The 20074-nt window shown below is 31.5% G+C and overlaps 1 protein-coding gene across 1 annotated transcript in view; it reads left to right on the forward strand.

Moving 5' to 3' along the window:
* The first annotated feature begins 13837 nt into the window (after positions 1 to 13837).
* The window catches only part of LOC133321796 (ionotropic receptor 75a), an 87732-nt gene continuing 81495 nt past the window's right edge, over positions 13838 to 20074 (forward strand). The window contains exon 1 of the mRNA XM_061530870.1: positions 13838 to 14437. Coding sequence (XP_061386854.1) covers positions 13838 to 14437 — 600 coding nt within the window. The remainder of the gene's footprint in view (positions 14438 to 20074) is intronic.

Consider the following 20074-nt stretch of genomic DNA (forward strand, 5'->3'; position numbering starts at 1 on the left):
TGCCAATTTCATACCCAATATTTTAGTTTTGTTTCTCCATTCATTCCTTCAGGAGGTATAATTATATGGAGGAGATGCCCAAATGCTGGCCGATATATTTCATTATCGCCAGGTTCAAGTTTTTTATCACGATTTCCATAGAAATAATTTGTAGGGTAAAACTGACGATTTCGAGTAACGACAATCCCCCATTCTATGGCAGAATACGTTTATATGGCGTACACACGGAACTAATCAGCTAACTATTTTAATATAAAATGGGGGTTATATGGGAACTACCCCTAAACGGGTATTACAGCAAATTCGGTTGAAAAATACGCTCAAGAACCCCAAAATACCGAAAATTGGGTGTGCCCTTATATGGGGGCTACCCGAAAAAGTGGAACGATATTTTTAATTTTTAGTGGAGACATTTAGTACCAAAAATGAACCTAATGTACCAAGTTTCAGAGAATTCGGTTGAAAAGCGCGCCAAAGAACCCCCCGTCTGTCCATGTTAAATTGTAAACAAAGTGCAGGTCGCATTTATTATCCGAATTGGATGAAACTTGGCACAAGTTACTTATTTGGCCCAAAGATGAACCCTATTGAAATTGGGAAAAATCTGTTCAGATTTAGATATAGCTCCCATATATAATTTCGTCCGATTTAAGGTAGATGGTCTACCAAATTCCCTTAATATCTTTCGATTTGCAGAATGATGTGTGGTAAGTTTCGGAAAAATCGATTCAGATCTCGACTTAGCTCCCACATATACATATATATTAGTCCGAATTTACATAAACGGTGGACCAAACTCCCAATGTTTATTGCGTTTTATTGAAATTGGTGGTTCGAATTGTGATTAAAATTAAATTTTTAACATTAAATTTGCTATAAATCGTTTTCCATAAATTTGTCCCATAGTACGCATACGATACTAAATCTGGCCGAATAAAATTAAATTTATCATAGATTGCAGAAAGACAGGAATATATTCCTTCGAGGGAACATTGCCATGTAATTGTAAGGATACATATGTACAATATACCCAAAGTGGTGAAGGGTATCATATAGTCGGCCCGGTCCGACTTTACTACTTTCCTTACTGGTTTAATCCGTCTCTAATGACAGATGTCAGACAACTTTTCCAAATAATTGCCCATTAATCTTGTATCAATTTTTTACAACATACTAAATATAATAAGGTCTGATACTCGTTGTGTCTGATGCGATAACAATCACAATGTTTTAGCAATCTCATACTTGACCTGAAGTAGTTGGTACAAATTAATAAATTCCCCTCCATTCTTATCTATATGAATTTGATACTTTCTGAATGATCTGAATTACAGCTGTGAAAATAACATTATACTGTAATGCTTCAAATTGTAAGGTCATTAAAAATGAGCGCCATGACGTCTAATCTTTTGCAATAATGCCGATGACCTTTGAAATGGTGACACCTTAATTAATTCAAATGACCAGACGTGCTGCAGAAAAAAATGTGGCATTACATGAAAAACACAACACAGGATAACCAAATAATGAGAAATATTTTAATTGTTATAGTAAATAAAAAAATAATAATAAATAATTATTTTTTTATTTACCATACTCGTGTTAAGATGTTAATGACCTTTGAATTTGTTGATGCGCGTGCTTATAAAATAGGCACATGCCAACTGTTAATGAAACGCATTCGTACACACATCATGATTTTAACAAGAAAAACAAGCACAAATTAATAAGAAACAAATACTGATGTCATTTTTTTGTACGTATCGAAATTAAAATATCTTACATCATGGGAAAAGGTTAAAAAATTGAATACATGTAAAACCAGAACCACATATACGAGAATTACAATCAATTAGAATTGAAGATTTAGTTAAGAGGATTGGGGCACTATTTCGGAGGAAACTATTATATATTCCTATTTCTGTTGTTGACCAATGTTTTTTCTTATTGAATCTTTATGTTTCTTGTTGGGCTTTTCTGGTCAGATAATTTTTTATGAAAATAAAACGACTGTTTAAATGGGGAATATGAAAATAAATACCCAAATAAAAGAAAACACAATTATATTAGAATTTGTCCAATAGAATATTGGCGTTTTATTGTCGTAAACAATATTACCTTTTTATTATAATTTGTGTTTGTATGATAGGTGCTAGCTCAGTGGACGAAATCCATCAAGCGTAGTTTGACACTTTTCCTAGACAGACTGATGCAAAGGCGGGCGCGTAAACAACAAACGTCAGTGATTTGACTTTGACAACAATACTTTGCCCCGAATGCGCAAAGTTGCAATTTAAGGTAGTAAGACAAATAAATAAAAATCTGAATAATATTCTTAATTAAACATTGCCGCCGCCGTTGCAACATCCAGTTATGTTGCAAAGACAAAGAAATATATTGATTTTAATAAAATATTGAAATAAAAAGGCGTTGCCATCAGTAGTGGACATTTTAATAACTTTTTCTTTTCATTTTTTCAAATATATTTATGCTGTGCAAATTAGCGCTCGTAGAGCAGCGAGGACAATAGAAGATTGACCTCGAAGGCAGCATAAAATTAGTAGTTTTCGGTGGACTGCCGATTGGAATCAATTTTCGATATATCTATAGTATTGTAAGGTGCAAGGATCTAATGTGATCCGCTTTATGAGCATCACCGACAACGTTTTAAGGTGCAAGAATTCATGCTGATCCACTCAATGAGCATCACCTTTAATATTTTAAGGTGCAAGGATTCAGCCGATTCACTCTATGAGCATCACCGTTAACGCCGACAAAGCTATAGATTGTATCGAAAATCGGTGGTATATATGCAGCAGCTTAATTTAGTTGTAGGTATCGGCCAGAGAAACCATGAGCATCATAATTTTAAATTGTTTCATTCCTAGACTTGCGGACGTCATCCTCAGTAAGGAATCTTAAAAATCTTACTTATATTTCCTTATCTACGAGAAAGAGAGAAGATTTTAATGTTTAAAGGGAACAACTTAACCACAGGTCGTATTTCGAGATTTGTAAAACGGCCTAATAACCACGAAGTGGCAGGAAGTTGTTCGTGTCGATGTGCCACAGATCATCCGTTCCAATATCGCGTTTTATACCGGAAGTATAATGATTAATTCAACTAAAACGATATCCGAAGGAGATTGACTATTAATGGTGCCGATAGTTGATGTAGACAAATGAATTAAGCAAACGTGCATTCGTATATAAAAAACATAATACATTTTAAAAACATAAGGTATTGCAATAATAATATGCCATGGATTTTACCTGTAAGGTGATTTAACTTAAATATGTTTAGACAATTACAAAGGTTTGGCGACGTAATCGTTAAATGCTTTTACCAATTTAGACTGTTTGCATATGAAATGTCGTAGACAGTTAATCAGACAACGGAAATTGTCATTGAGCAATGTTTAGGAAGGCGACAAACTTGTCTTTCAATTGAAGTCCTTAGAAAATTTTTAATAATTGCTTTACCAGACCTATTATATTCTAGTTGGAAGAAATTCCTGTGCGTTACACGACAGAAGGTTTGGAGGTCTTGAGATAGATACCGTATTCGAAACTGGAGTAGTATGATTTGTACTTCTAATTGGAGTAGCCGAGTGAGTAGGAGTGGACGACGTAGATCGTGACTGTAAACCAAAACTAGAGCTTATGTTTAATTCCCCATGTAATAACGTGTGATGTCGTCTGTTACATACACTGCAATTGTGAGTACTTCTACAATTTTTTGCATGATGACCTCGGGAGAGGCAATTGACACAGTAATGGTGTCGTTTCACAATTGAAAAACGATCGGAGAGAGCTCGACTACGGAATTCTGAACAATCACGTAGGTGGTGATTTTTTCTGGGACAGATAAAACAATGTTTTGGAGAGGAAAGACGTGGACTATTAAATTTAGCAGCATTCGGAGAATGTGCAATATTACTAATATTATCTAAAATTTCCGTGGTATCTATGCCTTTTATATCACGAAGGCATGTTAGAGTTTGAATTCTTTCCGTAAGAAAGGAATCCAAATCTTTCCACGTTGACAAAGCGGATTTATCTTTAACAGTTTGTTCCCACAACGTAACAGTGCATCTTGGAAGCCTTTGAAGGCAAATAAAAACTAAAATAGGGTCCCAGCTTTCAGTTGAAATGTCGTAGATTGACATAGCAGAAATGCATCCATTTATTCCGCGTTGTAATTTTTTCAAATCGGAACTAGTTTCGGCTTCTATGACCGGAAGGTCAAAAAGAGACTTGATTTGGTTATTAACGAGAATACGGACGTTGTCATAAGTTTCTCTCAAGGCTTTCCATGCTAAATTAAAACTTTTATGAGTGAGTGGAAATTTGGAAACAATATCTCGCGCCTCACCGCTAGTTTTCATTACTAAATGACACAATAAATCTCTAAATGTAGGCCACGACTGAAAATCACCATTAAATATATCTATGTCACATGGCGGAAGATTTATGCTATGAAGTAAGGTTGGAGACGAAATCTCTACAAAATTTCCTGTTTGGTGCGTGACACCTGAAAAGAGGTTAGGAAATGTCGGTCTTCTTTGTAGCTCGAATTTGATCTATTTTTCTATTTATTGATGACAACACGTGAACATATGCTTTATAAGCGACATCGTACTTGCTGTCAGCTGAAGTCATGTCGTCCGAGCATGCGTCTTCCGAAGTTTGAAGGTAACTCGCACAATGTTCATACCTGTCCTTCACTTTACTCCATAATTCTCTTGATTCAGATCCTTGTATTTCAAGGGAATACACATCCAAATCGTCATCCCGTGAGGAAGAGTAATTTGCATCAAATTTAATTAGAGCATCAGTGGCTCTGATAAAGAAATCTAAAGGAGTAAGCGGCATTTTATGGAATTATATCAAAATCAATTCAATAGAAATGTAAATGGACTGTATATTTTTATCTATGCACGGAATGCAAGTTTGTTTTATAATAATTTTATAATTAATTGATCGATTAAAAAACGTAGATTATCTTATTTCAATAGCAATACAAAAGTGCAATACTTTTATATAATTTTATATTGTTATAATTTTAATTAAAATTTTAAAATAAATATTTTCAATTATAAATTTTATTTTTTATAAGACCCACTTTAATGTGAAGTTATTTATTTTATTTAAAATATTTATTTAATTTTTTTTTTAATTATAAATTTTGTTTTTTATACGACCCACCTTAATGTGATGCGTTGGTGGTTACTGACTACTCATGTAACGCACAACCAAGAGATGACTTCACTAATCAGTGTGGTTTTTGTTGTGTTGATGTATGTTACTATTACAGCGGCAACGTGTATTTATTGTTGTTGCTTTTTCTTTTCTCTTTTGTGCGATCAACGTAGTTGATCACTGTTAACAAATTGTTTTTGTAAAAAACACTTATCACCACACTAATTCTCGAAAAGAAATGATGAGAGTCGTACGTAATGAATGTTATTAAAGAGAAATGAAGTAAATTCTATCGCGTAACTATTGCTGTTGACAACCTTAGGTTAAGTTCAATATGTGCAATGTAAAATATAACAAAACACTCACTGTAAGTTCGGTACGTACCTTTATGTGAATATGTGATAATTGATCACAGTGTTTTGATGACAATACCTTGTAGAAGGTTAGATAGAGTTTGTTGTTGCAATGTTTAAGTTCCTCGTAAAGGCAATAATGCGAATCGTATAATCCGGCTCGACCGGACCAAATGTTTAAGTGGGGAATATGAAAATAAAAACCCAAATAAAAGTGAAACACAATTATATTAGAATTTATCCAATAGAATATTGGCGTTTTATTGTCGTAAACAATATTACCTTTTTATTACAATTTGTGTTTGTATGATAGGTGCTAGCTCAGTGGACGAAATCCACCAAGCGTAGTTTGACACTTTTTTCTAGACTAGCTGATGCAAAGGCGGGCGCGTAAACAACAAACGTCAGTGATTTGACAGCAATACTTTGCCCCGAATGCGCAAAGTTGCAATTTAAGGTAGTAAGACAAATAAATAGAAATCTGAATATTATTCTTAATTAAACAGTTTGTATCCAAACATATATATGTTTACACTCAAACATATATATGTTTGGATTTAAGCATATATTTGTTTGAATGTAAACATATATATGTTTCCATGTGAACATATAAATTTTTGGATGTGAACATATAAATGTTTCGATGTAAGTCTGCTTTTCCACAGGCAGACTTTTATTTGGCAAATTTTTTGTTTTCTCTTTTTTTTGTTTCGCTTGCTTTTCCATTACCAAATTTTTCTTTGTCAAATTTGGGAATCAACATAAAAAGAAAGAAAATAAAAGTCAAAAGTGTTTGCACTTTAAAGATTTTTTTAATATTTTATTTATTTTTTATATATTTTATTATATAAATTGCAAAAATTAAATATTAAATTTCACTTGCACAAATTAACGCAACAGGTTTGTAAACAAAAGCCGGCTGTGTGCCAGTAAAGCGAATAGGTTAAAAAAGAAATGTCAACAAAATTATTTTCAAGGAACAGAGCAAAGCAGAATTTGCGTGTACGGCAAATTCTGAACAGGCAAATTTTTGTTTTTCTTCCTCGCACCCCTCTCGCCTACAAACTCAGTATTTGCCAAATAAAAATTTGCCTGTGGAAAAGCAGACTAAATAAATGAATGTTTGGGGCATTTGAATACTTATGCCAGATATAAGGAAAAACAAATTTTTAATAAATTCTTATTTTATTCAAAGTTTATTTCAAAAAAATATTTACATCCAATTTATATATAATTTGTTTTCTGAATTTAAACATATATAGCATTTCCACATTAAATGAAACCTTTTACAAATTAAATGAACCCTTTTCCAAATTAAATGAAACCTTTTCCAAATTAAATGAAACCTTTTCCAAATTAAATGAAACCTTTTCCAAATTAAATGAAACCTTTTCCAATTGAAATGTAACCTTTTACAAATAGAATGAAACCTTTTCCAATTGAAATGAAACCTTTTACAAATAGAATGAAACTTTTTCCAAATTAAATGAAACCTTTATTCTTATCTAAGGAAATATAATATTTGCACTAATTTTAAACCAATATTTGAAAATTAAATCAAAGATTATTAACAAATATAGTTGTATGGCTATGTAATTAACATAAATATTCTTTAATTCGGAGTGATTTCATTTAATATCTTTACTACATAAAACTAAATAAATAGTAATACAAACTGGGGTATTTCTTGACATTTTAATAAATAAATATTTAAGAACAGGAATTGAATACCCGGTCCTAAATGCGAAATACATATTTGACTTAATAAATTGTTGATGATAAGGTAACTGCTTATCTTAAAGAAGGGGTTCCCGACTTGCAGCTTGTGGGATTTTCAAAACCATGTCCATAACGTAGTTAGAACAATCTTGCCGAGTAAGCTTTTGAATATTTCGCTAGATTACATCAACAATGTTATGTTCCATTGAAATGTCACACAGCTCAGCTATTGCACATAATTTTATTTTTGAAAATGCATTTTCGATTGGATTTAGCATTGGAAAATAAAGCGGTAAGAATTTAAGGTTGCATCTTTTGGATTCGATCAAATTTTTTATGTCATGTCGCTTGTGTATTTGAGCGTTATCTCCAACTCTGGATTGATTTTCTCAAAAAAAATTTCTATAAATAATTTAAATCTATCTGCATTGACACTGGAATGAGAATCGATTGTGTGATGTACAACTCCCGCGTTGTTTATTGCTGCAATTATAGTGACATTACGACCTCTGACCGTAGGCAACACAATGTGTGCTCTTGTTCCTTGTCTTGAACGGGCTTGGGTTCTTCGTATGTGAAGATTAAATCCACACTCATCAATGAATATTAATTTTTCTCCTTTTTTTGTAAAGTCTTGAGCATATTTTTGTCTCAAGCCTAATGTTCTGAAGTCATTCTTTCGTTCTATTTCAATAGAGGCCATCTTAAACGTAATTTTTAATTTCCGTAATCAATATTCTATGCAGCTTGTGGAAATATTTATTTCATTTTCTCTCAACAGTTTAGTTTTTATGGCTTTGAGGGTAATTCCAGGTTGACTTTCCATATAGAACTCGATCAGACTTAAAACTTGTGGTGTCAACAACTTAGTTCTATTTCTTCCACGCTTATTTTCCTTCAATGTTCCAAAATTTTGTTTGTAATTACTTCACATTGTCGAGAGTTTACTCTTTTGGATGTTCACATTATCGAGAGTTCACTGTATTTAAAAATAGCAACGTTTAAAATAAATGCGAACTTGATTTTAGCTCGGGAAGCTCTGATAATTGGGAACCTGAGGAAGAATCAATATCCTCGCCAAGTATTGCAAGTGGAAATGCTCCAGAACCTACCGAGGCTACATCCCCCTACAAGACCCCGAAACAAATTGGGTCAGTATAACAAAATAACAAAAGTCATGAAATTGTTATTATTTAAATTCTATGAAGAGGGGAGAATCATTTGCGAGGCTGCAAATTTAACCTGCATAAAAATAAATTCCGAAAAAACATTTATAAGAAGATACAAACTAAATTTTGGAACATTGAAGGAAAATAAGCGTGGAGGAAATAGAACTAAGTTGTTGACACCACAAGTTTTAAGTCTGATCGAGTTCTACGTTTAAGATGGCCTCTATTGAAATAGAACGAATGAATGACTCCAGAACATTAGGCTTGAGATACAAATATGCTCAAGACTTTACAAAATGGATACCCCAACAAGGAGAAAAATTAATATTCATTGATGAGTGTGGATTTAATCTTCACATACGAAGAACCCAAGCCCGTTCAAGACAAGGAACAATAGCACACATTGTGTTGCCAACGGTCAGAGGTCGTAATGTCACTATAATTGCAGCAATAAACAACGCGGGAGTTGTACATCACACAATCGTTTCTCATTCCAGTGTCAATGCAGATAGATTTAAATTATTTATAGAAATTCTTTTTGAGAAAATCAATCCAGAGTTGGAAAATAACGCTCAAATACACAAGCGACATGACATAAAAAATTTGATCGAATCCAAAAGATGCAGCCTTAAATTCTTACCGCTTTATTCTCCAATGCTAAATCCAATCGAAAATGCATTTTCAAAAATAAAATTATGTGCAATAGCTGAGCTGTGTGACGTTTCAATGGAACATAACATTGTTGATGTAATCGAGCGAAGTATTCAAAAGCTTACTCGGCAAGATTGTTCTAACTACGTTATGGACATGGTTTTGAAAATCCCACAAGCTGCAAGTCGGGAACCCCTTCATTAAGATAAGCAGTTACCTTATCATCAACAATTTATAAGGACCAATTTATTAGACATTTAGGACCGGGTATTCAATTCTTGTTAATTAATATTTATTTATTAAAATGTCAAGAAATACCCCAGTTTGTATTACTATTTATTTAGTTTTATGTAGTAAAGATATTAAATGAAATCACACCGAATCAAAGAATATTTATGTTAATTACATAGCCATACAACTATATTTGTTAATATTCTTTGATTTAATTTTCAAATATTGGTTTAAAATTAGTGCAAATATTATATTTCCTTAGATAAGAATAAAGGTTTCATTTAATTTGGAAAAAGTTTCATTCTATTTGTAAAAGGTTTCATTTCAATTGGAAAAGGTTTCATTCTATTTGTAAAAGGTTTCATTTCAATTGGAAAAGGTTTCATTTAATTTGGAAAAGGTTTCATTTAATTTGGAAAAGGTTTCATTTAATTTGGAAAAGGTTTCATTTAATTTGGAAAAGGGTTCATTTAATTTGTAAAAGGTTTCATTTAATGTGGAAATGCTATATATACGATGTGTCCCTTGTGTACAATGAATCCACTGGAAGTGTAAAAAAAATCGTCGAGTTCCACTCGAAATGCATAGAAGTGGTTATCAAATCCATGATTTAAAATTCTTGCAAGCAAAAGATTGGTTGTGGATGATTGCAAATATGCAAAACAAGTGCGAATTCCGGCAGTTGGTCTTCTCTATATCCTATATGTACAACCATTTTGTTTTTATATATAATGTCATTAAAATTTATTTTGTTTGTAATCGATATTGGATTTTTTAAATTAAATTTATGTATAATACTTTCTGTTTCACATTCTACAATTCTTCCTACTTCTATTTTGTAAGAATTAAAGTCTGCAAAATTTAATAATATATTGGCGATGTTTAGCTGGTATTTTGTGAATAATGTTTTGATTAAATTAACTCTAGAACTGGTGGAATTTGCAATTTTTTTGAAAGGCTGGTGAAAAGCTTCAAATCGAATTGGTGACAGATGTTTAAGTGGACCAACTTCATTCATAATTCTTCCATAATGAAGAGTACGTGAGTGACGTAAGACTTTTGGATACAACTCCAGCCAATTTTCGATTTGTCCTGTTTGCCTAACAATAATTGTACATCCAGAGCGGTTACCTTGATGCCGTTGTTACCTTGTAGAACTGGGTACTTCGAGATACAGTCATAGGTTGAAATATTTCCTTTTAATTATTTTCGTCGTTATTCGTGTGTTTCCTCCCACTTCAAAATTATTGTCGCTAAATCCGACGTATGCTCACAAAGATAATCAATACTTTTTGCTTCAGCTAATAAAAAAATCACAGTTTAAATTTCTAGGTTTATAAACCTAGGCTAGAACCAATAACTTACATGTATCAGGCGTATTTACTTTTCGCTTCAGATCCTTTCGAGGTCTTCGTCTTATAATTCCAATAGCACTTAATGCAGTCTTTTTATGGAACAAGTCAAGTTTAAGGGCCTCCTCCCGGATCGTTTTGAAATTTTTACCACATGTAGTCCTTGGGACCCTGATTACAGCAGTATACTTTATTTCTTGCGGAAATCGGTATTTCCGGAGATATAGGCCTCCAATGTTACGTTGGGACCCTTGGCAATATGGGTATCATTTTAAAGCATTTGAAGCCCTGATTACGAATATAAATATAATATTCATATCAAATAAGTCCATACCTCCTGAGATATAGGTCCTATGGACAGATGGCAACACCGGCTACGCGACAGAATCTATTCTTAATCCCCGGCCGAAGGCCGGCTACCCACAAACTCTGTTCTAATTAAGAGGAGATTCTGTCGCGTAGCCGGTGTTGCCATCTGTTCATAGGACCTATATCTCAGGAAGTATGGACTTATTTGATATGAATATTTTATTTATATTTGTAATAATATAAAAATATAAATTTATAATATAAATAAGATATCAATCTATAAATGTAAATATTTAAAATTTCAAAATATAAATAGAACTTAAAATATATATATGTATATATAATTTTAAATACGTTTATATTTGACTTTATTTATATTTAAATGTATATTTATTATGAAATTTATATTTTTATATTATTACAACCATAAAACGAAATGATATATATATATATATATAAATAATGATTATATTTCAATTATATAAAAACTTAATTATAGTAACTGATATATAAATATAAATTTAAATATATATAATTTTAAATATATTTATATTTAACTTTATATATATTTAAATGCTTATTTATTATAAAATTTATATTTTAATATTATTACAAATATAAAATGAAATATATATATATATATGGGAAATTACAAAATTCTTTTAAAATTCCATAAAAAAAAAATTGAAAATTTTTTTTGCGAGCACGTTCATGATTTTTGGTACATAGGTTAAGAAAAATATGCTGATTCGAAATATGTACGCGTTCACAAATTCGGATGCTGCGCACAAAAGTTATTGCGGTTTTAAATCTTGTATTTCAAATATAAATTTAATGAATTCCTATTTGTTGTAATTCGTTGTTGATAACAGTTTCGACTGTAAAAATGACTAAATATATTGCAGTTACAATACATAAAAATTATCAATATTTAAAAGCATGCAATTCGCGTATTGGTTGAAATCAGTTGATGCGTGTGCGGTTTTCGTATAAACCGAATCAATGTCTTTCAATAATTATGAATTTTTCGATGTTTAATTTAACGGTCAAAGTGTGCCGCTCGATGCACTTAAATATGCAAAAACCCTAAAAATTGCTAAAAATCACGCAACGTGCATACGATTTTTATGCGCATCCGATTTCAGTAATCTCCTATAAAAATACACAAAAGGACACCTATTTTAAAAGGATCGATTAAGAATCGCGGATGTGCCTCCACAATCGGTTTTGGATAAAATACGCATATTATTCGCGTACAGATATATTTTTGACCTATTTTCACACAGATTCGCGTATATGATAACACAAGAATGAATGTATGTGAAATTAATTCGAAGAAAAACGCGATTATATACGCGAATTTGTCAAAATAAGTTTTTGCAGTTTTTCCCACAATCAAGGTACCTATATCCGCCGTTTTATTGGGCGGAATTGAACATGGATGGGCTCATTAGATCCGGCACGTAAAAAAACTAACATCACGCGGGGTTCCACGGAATTTGAATAGACTTTCTTAATTTTAGACTCAAAAAATATGTTTTTTATAAAAATGTAAGCACCAAATTTTCGTCTTTGGAACCCAATTGCAAAGAAGCTACACATTCATGAGATATACACTAAACGAAGCAAAATCACGAGTTCTACAATCCTGTAATGAGTTTAGTCCATTATCTGAATGCGCATCCTAATTATAAGAAAAATTCAAAAATCACCGAAAATCCGGCTTCAAAATGTCAGCATCCCTTCTGGGTGGATGCAGTGATTATATCGAAAAATCATACATTAGAATCATATTGTCCATGGGGTATTCTGCAACTTAGTCACTGATCACATGTGCGTGCGTTGTGTAGTTTAGCCACAAAGAACACTTCATTTTATATAAATGAATTTTAATTAATATTTCGCGAGTTATAACCTTGCAAACCTCAGCTTCAAGGAATTTAAAAGATTTTTGTAATTTCCCATATATATATATATATATGAAATCCATTTATATTTGAATTTATGTATACATAAGTTTATAGATATTTATAAATATATAAATATATTTTTAAATTCAAATATAAATATATTTAAAATTATATATATTTAAATTTCTATTTATATTTTGAAATGATAGATATTTGCATTTATAGGTACATTGATATCTTATTTATATTATAAATTTGTATTTTTATATTATATATATATATATTATTTATATTTATGTTAAGTGTTTTTTCGACCTTTTTTGTTGATATTCCAGTAATGAGATTCTTTGAGCTAATTTAAAAAAAAGACCTCAAGCTCAAAGAATATATATATATATATATATATATATTAAATCCATATATATTTGAATTTATGTATACATAAGTTTATAGATATTTATAAATATATAAATATATTTTTAAATTCAAATATAAATATATTTAAAATTATATATATTTAAATTTCTATTTATATTTTGAAATGATAGATATTTGCATTTATAGGTACATATGATATCTTATTTATATTATAAATTTGATATCTTATTTATATTATAAATTTGTATTTTTATATTATATATATATATATTATTTATATTTATGTTAAGTGTTTTTTCGATCTAATGAAAACGGCAACGAAAGTTTTTGATATCTTTAAAATTTAATATATATCGCAAATTAACGGCTTGAGTATCTAAACAATCTTTTTTGCAAAAATGTCGGTAATCGAAGTGCGAAATAAAACATTTGTGGACAATATACAATGTACAATACAATATAATTTAGAAATAAAATCAATGTCTTACGTTTGTTGCTACCATTGCAATCGTCAATTTCATTTCTCACCTTGTTCATCACTCTCTGAGAGTTCATACAATAGTATGAGTAATGTGAGAAAGACAGACTGGAAATGTCAAAAATGCGAAGCTAGGTCATCCAACTCGGCGTATTTTTGTTACTCTGAGAATGATACCAGAGATAAGAGTACACAAAAGCAATTGAGAGACGAAAGTAATGATGACAGCAATAGCAAGAGATTTAAAAACTCAATTTCCAACAACAATGATGATGCAGGCTTGTCAAAACCTAGCGACATGTCAGAATTGAAGACAGGTATGCTTGACTTACAGAACTGCATTAAGCAGCTCACCATGAGCGTCACAACAATGAGCACGAAACTGGAACAACAATCACAAGATATGAACAAAATGAGTACAAAACTAGAACAATACGCAGAAGGCATGAATAAACACGTTACAACACTAACAACACAAATTTTGGATCTGCAAGAGAGGAATCGAAAAAGAGACGTACAGTATGATATGCTTACTCAGAGAATTGAGAAGCTAGAGCAGAAGGCTTTAAATAAAAACATAGAGATTAGCAACATACCAGATATGAGTATTGATGTGAGAGAGATAATATCGAAAATTACTGAGAAGACACAAGTGACTATCAACAACAACGATATTGATAAAACGGTAAAACTGCAGAAAAAGAATAAAAATTATCATTGAATTCTCAACGATAAGCAAGAAAAGAGAAATAATGAATAAAATAAAGAGACATCGTCTCCAAATAAATGATGGAAATGGAGAATCAGGGGAGAATGAGAGTACTATATATTTAAATGAAGAACTTACACCACATAACAAACGTCTGCTCTGGATGACGAAAACCAAAGCTAAAGAATGTGAGTGGAGATTTCTTTGGGTTCGAAATGGATGCATATATGCACGTAAAAATGAGAGTTCTCGATTTATAATTATAAACAACACATCAGATGTGGAAAATATAACGAAAACAAATTAAATAAAATACAGTGTGCTCAATAAAAGTTCGGAAGCGATATTCCTAAAAGCCATACGAAAAGAAAATATTCATAATTTAATAAACTTTTTTTTACAGACACATATTTATGTCTTTTTTTCTAAAATATTGAAAAATAATAAAATAAAAATTAAAAACACAAAATATATATATTAATTTAAAATCACTGAATTACTATCTACAAATATGAATTACTCGGAAGAAAAAATTAACAATTTTAATGAACTTACAAAAAATATATGCACTTTCCTGTATCTATGATACATTTAAATATAAGGTCTTTAAAGAAGAATTTCTTGACATTTATCACAAATATCTCAAAAATAATAAATAAGATACAAATTATAATTCTTTGCGAAACAAACATATCAGATGCAGAAACTTCTTTCTATGAAATAGAAGGAATTAATTCTGTGTTCCTAAATAGAGATGGAAAAGGAGGAGGAATTGCGCTATATATAAAAGAAAATATACAGTTTAAAAATACAAACATAGAAATGATGTCGGCTGAGGTAGTAAGGATTGATGTGACGATAAAAAACACTAAATATTTTTCACTTTTGGCAATATACAGACCTCCGAATAATAGTGCATCACAATTCCTACTCGAATTGGAAAAAAATCTAAACGAAATATGCAACAAAACCAACCTAATAGTAGTAGGAGATATAAATATAGATATTATAAAACAAACCGTCAACAAACGGATTAAGATCTATAATATCAATGCCTACGAGAGAAGATGGAAATCTTATAACTAAAACCTGCATAGATCATATCTTTAAAAGATGGAATGAAAATCTAATAGAAGCTCACTCCGCAGTTATAACCACTGATATCTCTGATCACTACTCATTATTCGCATGCATAGACAAAAATAAAGCATGTACAAAACCAAACGCAAAAAATGTATCGAAACATATAATAGTAAACAAAAGCGTAAACAGGCAAATTAGAAACACTAAATGGGATGATATTATAAATATGTCCAGTAACTCAAATGAGCTCTTTAGTAACATCCTCTACACTTTTAACCAAATATATGAAAATTCAAAAAATGAAACACCTAAATACAAAAATCGTAGTGGTCAACCTTGGATTACAGAGAGTATACTTAAATCATGCAGTATTCGAGACAAACTATTCAAAAAGTGGCATAAAAATAAGTCAAACAAAACAAACGAAAAAATTTACAAAAATTTCAATAACAAACTGAATAAACTAATAATTAGAGCCAAAAACGAATATACATACAAACAATTCATAAAGAACAAAAATAACATACGTGGAACTTGGAAAGTAATAAATTATGTCATTGGTATAAAAACTAAAAATAATGACGAGCATAACAAGCTCAGTTTTAATAGCACTAATATGAAAGAAATTGCGGACAACTTCGCTATTAACTTCAGCCGAAATGTCACGAACATAATTCACCAATGCGAAATAAAAACATTAGATACATGCATAGAAAGAACAATACCAAATTCAATGTATCTCGAATACACAACAGATTCTGAAATATTCGACATATTAAGAACTTTAAATACAAATAAATCTGCAGGTTGTGTTAACATTAGAGCTGTTGATATCAAAAACAACACAACCTTTCTCACACCAATAGTCACAAAATTAATTAACCAAAGCATATATGAATCTCATATACCACATATGCTTAAAAAATCAATTATCAGACCAATATACAAAGGTGGTACGAAGGCAGATTTTGCGAATTACAGACCAATCTCTATATTACCAATATTCGAAAAAGTTCTAGAAGAAGTAATTGTGAGAAGACTGAACAGTTTTTTAAATAAATATAAAATAATAAATAAAAATCAATATGGCTTCGAAAAGCACAAAAATATAAATCAACATTTAGGCCATTTCTCGAATCATATAAACAAAAATCTCAGCCTCCACAAAAGCTGCATAGCACTTTTTATAGACTTCAGCAAAGCCTTCGATACATAATCTCATGGAAAGATAGTGAAAGTATTGGAAAAAACGGGAATAAGAGGACATCCATTAAAATGGTTCCAGAACTACCTTGAATGTAGTTCATTTAGCGTAAAGCTTGATAGTACCAACAGCATTGATCTACCAACTCGATATGGTGTCCCACAGGGCTCAAAACTGGGACCCATATTATATCTAATTTATACCAACGAAATGACCAAAAACCTACAACGAAGTACCTCGTTCACATATGCAGGTGATACTGCAATAATTGTATCACATACAGATGTAAAAGAAGCAACTTCAACAATGCAAGGTGAATTCAACATAGTAGCTAAATGGTGTCATGACAATGGTCTTATTATAAACCCAAACAAAACAAAGATTATGCACTTTAGGTCGAGAAGTGTTCCAAAACATCACATTGAAATTGTGTTCCATAACAACGACTGTCTGCACGACAATTCTAAACAATCAAATCAGGAAAACTGTACCATTAAGGTGGAAACCGTACCAAATTACAAATACTTAGGTGTTCTTTTAGACGACAATTTTAAATGGAAAGATCAAATCGATAATCTGAAGAAAAAATTAAGAAAATCAGCTTTCGCGCTTTATCATCTTGGCAACTGTGCCCGTACTACGTGTTAAAGCAAGCATATCACTCTATGGTGGAATCACATTTAAGGCATGGGATCACGGCTTGGGGAAACGCAAGATGCTGCAGAACTCTTCAAGAGTCACAAGACAGAATTGTTAAACACCTTTACAAAAAATTTAATTATAAACACAATCACACACAACAACGTATCAGCAACGCAAGCAACATATATAAAACCCAACACATATTAAACATAGAAGAATTATATTCAATAACGATCACAGGAGAATTTTCTGACGACAAGAGTCTTACTACGAACATAAACCATCAGTATGGAACCAGAAGAAGACTAGAAGGACGTTTCGCAGTACCGAAATTTGAGAATGAACATGGAAAACATGCACTAGAAGTCACGCTTCCAATCACTCTTAACTTCCGATGGAGATTTTAGAGACCAAAAACAAATTTTCCAGACTTAAAAAGATTAAAAAGTATTTCTTAAATAAATGAATTGTAAAAAACTACATTATCAAAAGTACCCTAAACATGAAGTCTACAGCTATGTATTTAAATAATAACTTTATTCAAAATAATTACAATTTTTATTTTACATACAAGCCAATGTAAGGCTTCGTAGAATAATGAAATGTATGCAATTTTTTATCAATAAAGTAAGTCCCTGGGACAAATAAAATTTAAAAAAAAAATGTTGGTTTTGACATCTACTGAAGAAGAACTTTTTCGACAAAAAATTTGTTCTCTCCAAACACCCTTTGTATTAAAATTTGTTTAGAAATGACTATATTTATCTCCAAACAATTCAAGCTTTAAATTAAATAAGATAAATGAAATGAAATAATAAAAATAAATGCAAACGCAACAATATGAACGAAATTGTTGTTGGGACTATTTTTTCACTAGCAGAGTTTTGCACGGCGATGGAAACAAAATATCGTAATGTTGTAAAGAAGCTGAAGAATAAAACAAGCAAAAATAACCAAAAAACTTGACTCATAGGTAAGTGTATGTGTAAGGGGACGCAGCCGATGAAACGCATGTGTTGGTTGTTCTGACGATTTGTTTTGTTTTACAAGCAGTCCCTTTATTGCATGACGATGGAAACAAAGCACATAACGCAGCCGAAGGGCTGCGTTCCCTCTCACACACTTACCTATGAGTCAAGTTTTTTAGTTCGCAGCCGAAGAAACGCATTCTTTTGTGCTTTGTTGCTGTGACGATTCCACCGTCCTACAAAAACGGGCCTGCTTGTGAAGCAAATAAACAAACGACAGAAGAAGAATATAACAATCAACAAGAACCAGAAAAAAAAACTTGACTCGTAGGTGTGTGTGTGGGTGAAAGGGACGCGGCCGCGTCCCCTCGCGGCAGCAACAGCAAAGAACTAAACAAAAGCGTTTGCCGCATACAGACCACAAAAGTACAACTTACTCATTCACCTTCCCATCGTCCCTTCTGCATCTTATAATGACCATACACACAGCCTTTAATATAAAAAGTGAGAGCACTGTTGTTACGCTCTTTGAAAAAAAACCTCTCTCAAACTATAAAAAATATGTTCTAACATAAAAAATATGTTAGTACCCAAACATATAAAATAAAGATATGTTACAAAATGTTGCAAACAAATATATGTTTTGATCCAAACATAATATGTTTGCATCCAAACATATGTTTGTTTGCAACCAGTCCCAAATACAAATATGTTTGGATGCAAATATATATTTTTCTGCGTGTAGGTAAATGGAGCACCAAAGTTCCTGCAAATCTTTTGATTGGCAAAAATGTTGGCATAGCGTACTAAATTAAGTCTAGAATGATGTGATGATTTTAAGTAAATTGTGCACTAAAGATCCATAGCTAGGCCAATTGAGACAACGTACTGAAGTTAATATAAATTAATCTCTGGCAGGTTTGCTTGAAATCGGTTCAGATATACATATAACTTAGCTTCCATATATAATTTCGACTGTTGATTGTACACTAAATTATCAATGGGTTTCTGATTGGGATTAAATTTTAAACAGTACAGCGACGTCTTTTCCAATACATATGTAGAATATACCCTAAGTGGTGAAGGGTATCATATAGTCGGCACAGCCCGACTTTACTATTTTCCTTACTGGTTTAACATAGCTGAAGCGGAGGTTCACTCCTTTATTATTATTACGTAAGTATATGAAATGAGGTGGTTAGTTTTTTGTTAATTGACCTGTCGTTGCAAACTTTTCATGATATTGACCTCTAAACTTTATTTGGGTGGAAGCTGTGTCTACTTTAATGTAAAAAATGTGTGAAAACAGGTTGAGGCGAACCAGATTTTTTATGTTTTCTATCGATTTGTGACTAAGCCACTCATTTCACGGTCATCATGTCAGAGTAAAACTAGAAGCAAACAAAATGAGGACTACGCCTCTTGTGTATAATTTTTTAAAATTTTAACTGAATCTAATTTTAAATGATGCTGACCTTTTGAAGCTCGATTTTGACTGTTTTTTGCATTTTAGTTCTAGTTTTAATGCGCAAACAGGAATTTCTAAAAATCGATTATAAGATTATTGTAGTCGCGAATCTGAGTAATTTGATATATATTTTGTGTATATAGTGTGCACAGCTTCAGTAATACTCATCCGAAGGTGAACATTTTGCGCCATCAAATTTCTTAAAAATCAATTTTTCTTTTTTGTAGATATGCATATGTAGATAGCAC

This window comes from Musca vetustissima, unplaced genomic scaffold, assembly GCF_032173495.1.
Source record: "Musca vetustissima isolate MV318-11 ecotype Yass unplaced genomic scaffold, APGP_CSIRO_Mvet_v1 utg11485, whole genome shotgun sequence".
Lineage (NCBI taxonomy): Eukaryota > Metazoa > Arthropoda > Insecta > Diptera > Muscidae > Musca > Musca vetustissima.